General features: G+C 43.1%; 1 protein-coding gene across 3 annotated transcripts in view; it reads right to left on the bottom strand.

Moving 5' to 3' along the window:
- LOC137791611 (amyloid beta precursor protein binding family B member 2) overlaps positions 1–11,752 on the bottom strand; it is a 34,631-nt gene that overhangs the window by 21,715 nt on the left and 1,164 nt on the right. For 2 of the 3 annotated variants that reach the window (XM_068586691.1, XM_068586701.1), the window contains exons 2-8: positions 8,445–9,730; positions 7,498–7,706; positions 4,709–4,855; positions 4,027–4,112; positions 3,851–3,911; positions 2,908–3,054; positions 2,440–2,567 (exon numbers count right to left, since the gene is read on the bottom strand). In XM_068586691.1, the coding sequence (XP_068442792.1) occupies positions 2,440–2,567; positions 2,908–3,054; positions 3,851–3,911; positions 4,027–4,112; positions 4,709–4,855; positions 7,498–7,706; positions 8,445–9,699 (2,033 nt within the window). In that variant the 5' untranslated portion in view covers positions 9,700–9,730. The remainder of the gene's footprint in view (positions 1–2,439; positions 2,568–2,907; positions 3,055–3,850; positions 3,912–4,026; positions 4,113–4,708; positions 4,856–7,497; positions 7,707–8,444; positions 9,731–11,752) is intronic. The other variant, XM_068586709.1, reaches the window with a different exon arrangement.

Consider the following 11,752-nt stretch of genomic DNA (forward strand, 5'->3'; position numbering starts at 1 on the left):
CTGCTTCTGTGTTTCCAAATCAGACACCAGACAGTAGAAGATGTATGTAGAAAACCAGACTATACACCCATCTCTTTCACTCATTCGCTCACTCCACGGGCTATAATATGTTGCTATAACAGCCTTCACCCCGGGCATCTTTCCAACAGATTTATAAACCTGCTGGCAATAATTTGCTCCAATTCAGGGGTGTTAATGGTTCCAGTTCATCCCCCAAGGTGTTGGATGGGGTTGAGGTCTTTTCAAACCTGTCAAGTTCTTCCACACCAGAATGTTGGTTATTTTTTGTTTTGTTACCTAACAGCACAGACCAACCAAGATGGCAGCATCTCACCAGCACTGTCCTCGACAGACTCACTAACTATCCAGTAAATAAATGAAAAGAAAATGTAATCATGACTCCACTTTGTATGCAAGAGTCCCATCAACAGACACACATGTTAAATAAATAATCCAAATAAATAATAAGCCTTTTTCATTTCATATAATGATATATGATGAGCCCTGTGGCTATATAAGACCCATCTACATATCAGGGAGCAGATAGATTGGATCAATAATATAATGATCGCCTCCTGATACATACTGCAGAAAGTGCAATAACACACACATTCCCCCTTTGGCCAGGGTAAATAACAGTTTTCTCCTTTTATGAAACACAGACAAAAATTGAGAATAGCATATTTGTGTCTTTAGTTTATCTATCCTGAATACACAGAATGTTAATGCCAGAAAATGCAATAGCTATACTGATATTAATATACATTCTCTGTCATTAACTGTATGATCAAAATGGAGCTAATGGAAGTGGATTCATGCGCTGGAACAATATGTATTGAAATACTTCCCTCAAACATTTGAAGCACTGTTAACATACTATCGCACAGTGAAAATGTTCCTGAATTGAATTTAATGCGTCTCGTCAAACCATGAAAAACAGAATAACACATGGATGGAGTCGACATCATTTTGTGCACAGACTTTGAGTATAGTGCACTCTAGTGGCAGGACAAAGCTATTTAACCTCCAAAAATGCTTTTGTTTTGACACACACACACACACACACACACACACACACACACACACACACACACACACACACACACACACACACACACACACACACCATTGCTCTACAGATGTTGCACACTATAAAACAATATGCTGCATGTACTTAAAATGCATTGTCATCAAATATACTCTCACAGTATCAAATATATTCAAAGTCATACACCCTCCCAGCCAGAGTTGGATTTTAATACATAAAAATCCATAAAAAGGCATGAGCCTGAAACCAAACAGAGGATTGCGGACTGCAGATTTTAAAGTGCTAGTGGGAGGAGAGGATGAAGAGAGTGGAGGCTGTAATGCGAGAGAAAAAGAGAGAGAGAGAGAAAGAGAGAGAGAGAGAGAGAGAGAGAGAGAGAGAGAGAGAGAGAGAGAGAGAGAGAGAGATGCGTGTGAGAAAGGAGGATACGAGGGAGAGCTTCCCATCTTCCTTCCACTACATGCTTTATCCATTACCGCTGAGAAAGACAACCACTGAAAGTTACTCAATCCTCTGAGACGTAAAAGGATGGAGGGACTCTATTTATTTTTCTTTACCTGTCTTTATCTGTGTGTGTGTGAGAGAGAGAGAAAGAGAGAGAGACTGTGGAGGCACTTAACAAGACAAGAATAATGAAGTAACAATTGTGTGACTCGTCCAAAGGGAATCTATCAAACTGTTTTAACATTTTGTAGTAAGAAAAGATTTCCTCAAGACCTGTATACTGGTGTTAAGATGTCAAATATGTTAGGCTCATATGGATGTATGCACATATGCAAATACATCTACATGCTTCATACATATTATGAAGCACGCATATTACATCAGCACTAATGTTTCCAGATGTGTACAGGCTGTGTGAGAGTGTTTTTTAAGGGACGCTCCGTGGGCTAATGGAAACCCTAAGGGGCCCATATCAATGAGGGCTCTGCTTGTCCCCCCATTAGCAGCTGTGCAAGCCTCAGCACACTGTCAGCTCAATAGTGAAAGGTTAAGACCATGGGACACTGCCAACTGACTAAGGGTCAGTCTGGAACGGAAACATGGAGCAATGAGTATAATTATGGAGTTCTGAATGCAGTTTGTGCAAATTCGCATCGAATAATAATGAGGCTGATTTCTCTGATTATTTAAAACTCCTGAATCAGCAAGAATGTAACACGCATGCATTTTACAGTGTTTTTTGCGACGTGTGTTGCACACACTTATGTGCATGTCTGAAGCTTGATTTGTGTGTTTGTGTGAGTTGTTCCTTGTGTGCATGTTCAACAGTTCAAGTTCAAGAGGAAATGTGACCCCTGGAATCGCCAGTCAAGAATGTCTGTCTCGTCAAACAGCGACAAAAAAAAAGGTTCCCAAAAGGAAAAGGGCAGTTTTTGATATCCGCCTACCTGTCGTGGTCTCGGCCGACACCCCAGACACGGATGCTACTGATTGGCTGAGAATGGAGCAGGCTGCGATCATCCGGGTCGACCAGGGTCAACATGCGGTCCTGAAGCTCAAGCAGCATACCTTTACCCTGCAAGACCACAAACACGGATAAACTATGCCTGAGGACCAAAACGAGGCATTGCCAGATGATTAAAACCAAGTATTTGAAAAAAAAAGATATCTTTAGGGACTTTAGGGTCTTTTTTCTGTATTTCTCTAATCCTTTTTTTAAATGGGACCTATTCATAGTTTGAACTCTTCAGGCAGGTAAGTGAAGTAAAAGGAGGTGATTAGTTAGCCAGTTTGGAATTAGAACCCACTTTGAACTTTAAACATTACTTCACAGCAGATATCATAGTACTCGTTAAAAAACAAACAGTCAGGTTACACGCCACTGTAGCGTCCGTCCCTGCTGCTGACACACTGACCTCTCCCCAGACACCGGCTGAGTCTCGTATGTCCCTCCTGCAGTAGGACAGCTGTCTGATACAGTGGTGGACGGCCACGCTGCTCCTCCCCTCACACAGGTCCTGTTCTGCCATCTCCACCCAGCCCAGAGATCGCACTGGAAATGACTACAGGGAGTATAACAAACACACACATTTGGATGATTCAGTTTGTCTGTTATGATAACACAGCACTCACCAAAATAATTGGTGAGCAACAGTGCTTACAGTAGAGTCTCAAGGGTCAGGCGATTAGATCAGCACACATATCTGCCTTTACTTGATGCCTCTTGTTAATGAAAAGAGATTTATTCATGTTGGGTTAATTAAATATGCCTTTTGCAATAATGGTAAAAAATGTGATTACGATCAAAGAGGCTTCTTTGTGCTATTCTTCTAGCAGAAACTTAGTTTGGGTACAGCCACATTCCTCATAGTTCAGTTCACAAAGTAACCACTGAGTGGCACTGCAACAAACAGAAGGTGAGGACAGGATGCCAGGCAGCAGGTTATTATTACATCATACATGTCTGGTGACTTCCCTTCTTTAACACATACATGATTTGCTGAAAGGCTGATATTTGGTTAAAAAATATAGTCTGATTGACTTAATAACAAAGGATAATGTGCTCTTCAAATTTCAGTTACCAAATTGTTATTTGCATATGGAATATGTTACCAAGTACTAATAGTATTTAAATGCAGGTCTAATAGTTAAACTCTCACTTTTACACAATTTGGGTCTTTGCTTGTAATTGTAATTTAGTCCCCACTGATCACCACACACATAGTGTGTCTTTAAGCTAAACAAATGATCATGAAACATGAGAGGGTGACTCCCAGCAGATAATTGTTCTTGTCCAGAGTGTTAATTAAAACACAAATGTAAGTATGTTGTTGTAATATCTTGTTGTTTTAATCTTACCATTGCCTCTGGATTGGAGAAGCTATTGTTGAGGTCCACTGTCTCGAGCTGAGCTGGGGCGCTGCAGGGAAACACAACAAATGGCCAGAGTATGTTTCCTCAAATAGTACATGGAGATACATAGATCTAGAAATGATACATAGGTCTTCATTGTAGAGTATGTCAACGTGTCCTACTTGAGTTTAAGTGACGCGTAGCGGAGGGTAGCCCCTTCAAACGCCTTGAGACTGGGATCCGGATAGACTGGATAGTCCTTCAGCTCCTGAAGCCAAACAGACATTCAGAGAGAGAGAGGCTAACATCAGTGGTCGACACTGCTGAGGGAATGGATCAGATACAATCCAGGCAGATTCTAATATTGATTTGACCAACTTATTTGATCTAATTTGCGTTGTAATAACTGATCATGTGAATACTCATTTAAACTTAATATGAGAGATATTCATCTTTATTGAATCTGCACCTCAGACCAGCCTGGAGCGAGATTACTCTGTGCTCATTTCAATCTAATGAATAAAGCAGTGAAAGCAGAGATATCACACCATCAAGCTTTGAAAGAAAGACACATACTGGAGACAGCTATGCAAAAATGAACTGAAATTGACCAAAGCTACAGAAATTAAATTAAAGAAGCTGTACAGACATTTCAGTCATTGTTTTGAAGGCTTACAGTGTGTAACAGTATGACCCTTTATTAGTTGGGATCGGATGAACGAGAGCAGAGTCTTGGGTTAAAATAATAATAATAATCTATGAATTTAATAGCACACTTTTAATATTCCTATTCAGGCCAAAATTAAACAATACAACTCAATAATAACAAGTGAATACCCAAATACATGTGACTCTGTGACTCACATTGGCGGTGCAGGTGGTAGTGTTAATATTTAATCCAGAAAAGGTGACATCATCTAATAGTGTGGAGGAGGAGGAGGAGGAGGGGGAGGAGCCAGAGGGAGAGGGGACCGGCTCCACGGAGCTGTCAGACATCAGACTGCTGGGGCGCTGTGGGAGACGGAGAGACAAGCAGCATGAGAGAAGCACAGAGACAGAGGATGGTCTCCAACAGTGTTCCAATATATTGGACTAAGATTGTTATATTGCTATACTTGTTAACAAAACAATCTTAACGCATGGTCTGCTTATTCCAAATCCAACATTAAGATTGAATGAATTTGATTTCATGTTTATTTGATATGTACAAAATATGTATATACAGTCTAAAAACAAGTATCCAATGCAAAGTATTATGGCATTTTTAGCGACTGCTAATTTAAAATACTAGTGCCTTAAGGGCCTTTAAAATAACAAATTTAAGTCTTGACTTTATAAATACTTGTTTAAGTGTTCATAGTGGAGGAGACATGTCATTGCCACTGAACATATGAGGATAACATAACCTTTTCTTAAATGTCCCCAATCATGCCGACAACATTTGACCAATAGAAAGCTGTATGTGGACGTGCAGATATCTCGACTACAGGAAGCATCAGCCGCTCTGCAGGAACCTGCTGTTCTGCCCACATTTGCATGTGTTGCATTAGAGACACATGTGATTGCATCTTCATTTATAGATTCATCCCTACTTTATTACATAGAGCAAAATACCTGCAGAAAAAAAGAGAAAATATTAAAATCTCTCAAGACAGAGAGAACCATTAGAAAGCAGGCACAGGCGGACAAGAACGTCATCAAGAATGAGTGGCAGGATGAGAACAAATCTCTGAGGCAACGAAAGCAAGCACAGGCTGACAAGAAAGGCACACGAAGAGCCGCTGAAAGTGATCAGCATTCTTAGATACGGTCCCGGCCCTGCTGAAGAAGAACAGGACCAGCAAAACCTGAGAAAAGCACTCCTGGACGTCCTAAAACAAGTCAAGGAGCTGACGTCCGATAATGCTGCCTTAAACTTAAAGCAACCGATGACCACCAAGGAGCTCAGATAGGAGGAAGACAAAACGAAAATAAGACAGCTCTCAAGTCAGAGAGAGCCATTAGAAAGCAGGCACTGGCGGATAAGAACATTATCGAGAAGAAGTTGCAGGATGACAACAAATCTCTGAGCCGACGCCTGCTGGAAAAACAGGAAGAGATCCTGTTCCTCAAACGCCAATGGAGTTCACAGTCCCGCCAGGCTGACAAGTGCCGGGAAGAGAGGAGCAAGAAGAATGTGAACCAGGCAAAGAATCTGGCCAAGAATGATCTGATCACTGAAACGAGTGAAAAGAAGACTCTTGAAGCAAAGAAATTGGAGGCCGAGGCCAAGCTGAAAGAGAGAGAAATCTTCCAGAGCGAGGCAGAGTGCAAGATAAAACTCACAGACTCTGGGAAACTCTGAAAGAACAGATGAGAGGTCAGGTTGCCGTAAAGGACGACAAAGTCAGCCAAATGGAGGACCAGATCAAGCTCCTCTCATCTGCACCTTCAGGGGCTCTCCTAAATAACTGTCAAGGAGAAGGCTCAGATGAAGGAGGCCAAGAAAGTAACAAAGGAGGCGGAAAAGAGACTGATAAAAGAGAACAAGGAAAAGAAAGAAAAGGAGTTACTGAAAACACAGAAAAGGAAGAGGTAAGAAAAGGTGAAGAAAGACAATAAGGAACTAAAAAGACAAGCAAAAGAAAGACGTTAAGCGAGAAGAGAGGTGAGGGAGTGAGTACAAGGGAGAGAACTAATAGTATTTCTCTTCCCCTCTCCCACCCAGCATCCTATCTTACCCTCTCACCCTTAACCCCCAATATCCTCCCTCCTTCCAATCAGCCATATATCTACTATTCCACTCTCTCACCCGTACCCCTCACTCTCAACCCAGAGGCTGCAATAGAATAGGGAAATATAAATGATTATGTGATGTCCTGTCTTTTCCCCACCACAGCGGCCATTACCTTCTCCCTGTAAGATTGTGACAGAATTTTTGTTTGCATGTTCTCCACCTGTTTGAAGGTTTTTCAGGTTAACCCCCCAAAAATAAATGCAGTTATAAATTATATATAAAATATAATTTGAACTCTAATTCCATGAGTTAATGTTCAAACACAATTTCACAGATTATTCAAAAGCTGTAAAATATTCTTCTCATTTTAACAGCAGTTATGATTATAATGTTACCTACCAGAATAAACAGTAGTCAAGAACTGACTGTTAATAAATTAAAGAAAGAAAGTTAAATTGAATAACATCAGAAAAATATGTATTATTACAGATTTTCAATTGAACTGGATTGATTATAAATAATACATACGCTGATAATAAATACATTAAAACAGAAAAATGTGATTCTTAAAGTAGAGTACTTTTAACCAAATATTCAGACACAACCGTGTCTATATGCTGTGGGATGGAGGAGCTGCTGCTCAGCACAGCAGTGGGTTTGCTGGTAAATGGCCCATGTGTACATGTAACGGGTCAATGGCATCCTTTAAAGCATCCTGTTTACTTGTTTTTTCAGTTTGTTTGCTGACCATGTAACCTTTAAACATAGTACTCTTATTATCCATGGATTTAAAATAATCAAATACTGTGTATTTCCTCTGGCGATTGAGAATGTTGCCATCAATGGAAAGAAATACGAGAACTTTAAAGCCCAGGATGAACCTGGGTATGTATCGTAGCGCACTAATGTTTGGGCCGTGGTTGTGTGGGTCTCTCACCTCGTTTAGAGGCCTGAGAGAGTCCTGCGCTTCCTGTTGTGGGTCGTGCTCAGTGTCTGGCTCGTTGTTGGGAGAGGTGTGTTGCTCGGCTGAGGCAACAGGTCGGTGGTACTGTGTGGTGCCAGTGGGGATGTGCCAGAAATAGATCTCTGATGAATCCGAGATCTCCCGCCAGCCCGGGGGCAGATCCCCGTCACCCCATACATCTGCTGATGGATGACAGTGACACACAAACACAGATTCCATGAGAGTACATCACAGAAACAGTAACACATGAGTGCTCGCACACAAGAGAGCTCTGCAAAAACACATGATCATGACATATCACAAAAAAAGCTGCACATGCACGCACACACATACACACAGGGATGGACAGGGAGCATTTCAGTGTTGGTCAGCCTGTCCCTACTCTAGTTTCTGTTGTCATAGCAACTCTGGGGTTCATCCCCAGTAGTCGGACCCAGTGGGCAATAATATCTCTCCTTTCCTCTCTTTGCTCGTTTTCTGTGTTCCTGTCTACCTTCTTAAATGTCTCTCCATACGCTCATATTCTATAACTATTGCTGTGTCATGCATCTTTGGCAATCATCTCTTACTCAAATCTCTTACTAAATACAGCAGTGTTTTTTCCCTCTCCCTTTATCATTCTATTTCCCACCCTCCGGTCTGCAGTAGCATATCCATCTGTCCACCTATAATCACTCTCTGCACCATAAGGTGGCTCACACGGGCCTGAGAGGTCCCAGCAGTATTGCCGGAGTGACTTGCTTGCTTAAGAAGAAGCTTTTTGGTAAATGTCCAGATCAGACAGTCTGTAGGAGGGAGAAGGAGGGAGAGAGAATGAGTGGGAATGAAAGGCCTGTGCAGTAGAGGCATGATTAAAGGCTCACACAGATATGCAAATAGAAAAGAAAAATCAAAAGAAAAGACAAACACACATATCGAACCTGTCTCCCGTGGAGTCTGAGGAGAGGGTGTCTCCTGGGACAGGGTGGTCCAGCTGGAGTCTTCATCTTCTGATGGACTTTCAGGAGTCAGATCCATTCTTAAGCCCACTTTAGGGAGCCCACTTCTAGGTTCAGGGTCTGGCAGAGCAGAGGGTGCCCGGTTCCTGGTAGGGGTGTTCCTCTCTGCAACCCGGGCCTGTTTAGGGGAAGAAGGCGGGTACTGTTGCAAGAACTGGTTCTCATTGTTGGGGTGCAGCTCGACCTTGATAACCCGGGGTTGGGAGCTCCGAGGGGGTTTTGCAGGACTGCGTGGACTGAGCTGAACCTGAGCACAGAGGTCCTCTCTCATCTGGGCTGAAGCATGGCTCTGGAGGTGGTTTTGGTTGTCTGGGACCCACTCTGGGCTATTGGTGGAAGAGGAGGATGTGGGGGAAAGCGGGGCTTCCATCACCACCGGTAGCAGGGGCTGCCTTGGTGGAGGTAAGGGGTCATCTTCCTCTTCCTCCACCACTGGCTCCACCTCTTCCTTCTCTTCCTGGCAGGTCTGCTTGCTGATGGGCTTCTCCTCCTTTTGGCTCTCCCTCTCCTTGGCGGGGCTGGCCTGCTCTTTCTCTGGGGATGGCTGCTGCTTCTTCTCCTCCTTGTCTTCTTTCTTTCCACAACTGATGTCCACACCCCAGTCCTTCCCATGATACTCCAAGAAGCTCTTGGTCCTTCTACGGAACGGGGGCAGCTGCGAGTTGTCTTTTTCAAATTCTAGCCAGTCAGAACTGGGATTATTAATGAGATCATTGTGAATTTTGCCCTCTGTATTGGCCCGGCTCAGCTCCAACTGCTGACTCTCAGCTCGTCTCTGCATGTTAGCTCCATTCTTGGCCAATTTGGGGTTGGTTGTATTAAACAGCAAAGAGGAGGAAGAGGAGGAGTAGAGGGCAGAGCTGGAGGAGGACTTGGTGGGGAGCCCCCTCCCTCTGGTTCCAGGTTGGTTTTTAGAGGACACAGCCAAGTTGTCACTTATCCCCATGACGCTCCGCACACTGGTCATTGTGTACCTCTGCCGGCTCTTTGGCAAGGTGGCTGAACTTCCAGTTTCCATGGACTCCTTGATGACATCTCGCCCAAGCAACTGGTTGTATGATGAGCGAAGGCTAAGAGAGGTGGGCGGAGTGGCAGAGGGGCCACTGCGATTGGCCAGACCCACATTTGAGGGGGAGGAGCCAGAGCGGGAGAGAGGAGGAGTTTGTACTGACATCATGACTGACAGGGAATACTCTGCTGTGGTAGAGCTGATGAGAGAAGAGACACACTGTCAGAAGTCATATAACAATGTACAACCCATAACCCAACTGATACTGGATTTTTGAGGTAGATGCCAATGTTTATACTAGAGATTGTAAAAAAGAAAATGCATGAGTATCATTTGTCAATTTATTTATTTATTTTGACACAAACATAACATTACACAGTACATTTTTAATAAGGATCCTTTAACCTGGATTTCACGTTATGTTTTCACTAGATTAGATAGAAAAATAGAGAAGGTTTCCTCATTTTCCATTTCCCCAAAGTCAGGCGGAGTACAACAACACTCCTTCCTTCCTGTGGTTGCAAGCTCCTTTTATGCTTTCTCATCTCCGTGACTGGACGATGGTTGGTCACTGGGTTAGTATATTTAAAAAAAATGTTTCTCTGGCCTCTTCACTTCCATACTAAACTACAAATATAATACAATATTCATTTTCAAATCATTTCTTGGTGTTTTCTCCATGTGTCTTTGACATCATCACAGGGGGTGACATCATCAGGACACCGTCAGTGCTGTGTCACTCATTTGCATTTCTCTGAACACAAAGCAGACAGCAGCATCTTGCTCTTTGCTCTCAGGCTCATCCAGTGTGAGAGGCTTTTATTGATACACTATGGTGCTGATTATTTCATTTTCCTTTACACATAATGTTCCTCTGTTGAAGTGTTATAAAAACACTGCATCAAAGACATGAAGCTGGATTGCATTCGCATGATATCGGGGGTGAGTCATGTATTCATCCAGGGTCTGACATTGAAAGCCGGAGCTGAGCAGTAAGCCAGTCTGTGGGGAGGAGAAGCGGCAGCTCTCTGCTAACTAGCTAACCGTGTCTCTTTTATCTCTGGGTGGATCAGCCCTGTGATGCTGAACACAGGCAGATGGATAGCAACAAAGACAGTAGCACAGAGTCGTGATTTTAAGACACAGCACATGTGTGGTTTGCTTCACTGTCACTCCTTTTTTTGAATGATCTAATTTGGCTGCAACTCTGTGGGAAGCTGGTAAACAACTAAACACGGACACAGGTAGAAAAACATGCCCAGGCACACACACATATTGTATAAACATCATGTCGCCTGATCGTGTACACACACACACACACACACACACACACACACACACACACACACACACACACACACACACACGAACCTAAAACAATGCTGCAGTTATTACCAGTGCCTTTTCTCAGAAAGGTGGAAAATACAAACACAGCAGATTTTAAAGCACGACACGTTCTTGGGAACAGACAGAGGCAGGATTTTGGAACGAGCAGAATCCCTGGACGAGGCACTTTGCTCATACGGGGCCCCTATCGCTCTCCTCTCCCTCGGTGGTTGTTGTGTTGTTCCTCTGTCACTGGGCAAGACAACCAAAACAACCTGTTTGTGCTGAATCTGCGCTCACACTCCAGGGCTGTGATCAGACACAAACACAGCGTCAACAGGTAGAGACTACCTGCACTGAGCCGCGCAGTCTCGTCAGAATACCAGCTTTTCTCAGCCAGCAATGCTTTTGTCAAACATCCTGCAGCTCCAATTTGTTTGTGACCACTCTAACTAATGGACAACATTGTCTGTCAGCTCAAATGTAATTATTGGCCTTACAGTCATTCAAATAAGATGCAAAGAATACATTCATACCACGCTAAAAGCCACAAAAGCTGGAGATTCAATCCTTTCCATCGTAAAGCCATGAATTGAGCTTTTAACAACAAATATGACTCAGAGGATGAGTTGCACATCCTGACACAACCCCTAACACAGACAAGGAGTAGTAAGCAAACAACATTTCAACTCCTCATTGTTCCCTTTTTCTATTATTGGTGTACCGTTATAGATAAGTTGAAGACAAACTGGACCATCCTCTCCTTTCTTTAGCCCGAACAAAGGAGTCAGATCTCCGTTAATTAAACAAAGTGGAGCGAAGAGAGGATGTGAGGGAAGTGGGGAGGAGAGAGGACGGTTATTAGCGAGGGAGAGAGTGAGGAGAATGACACAGC

The sequence above is a fragment of the Clinocottus analis genome, unplaced genomic scaffold (assembly GCF_023055335.1).
Source record: "Clinocottus analis isolate CAN_PGR_092001 unplaced genomic scaffold, fCliAna1.0.p SCAF_10, whole genome shotgun sequence".
Classification (NCBI taxonomy): Eukaryota; Metazoa; Chordata; class Actinopteri; order Perciformes; family Cottidae; genus Clinocottus; species Clinocottus analis.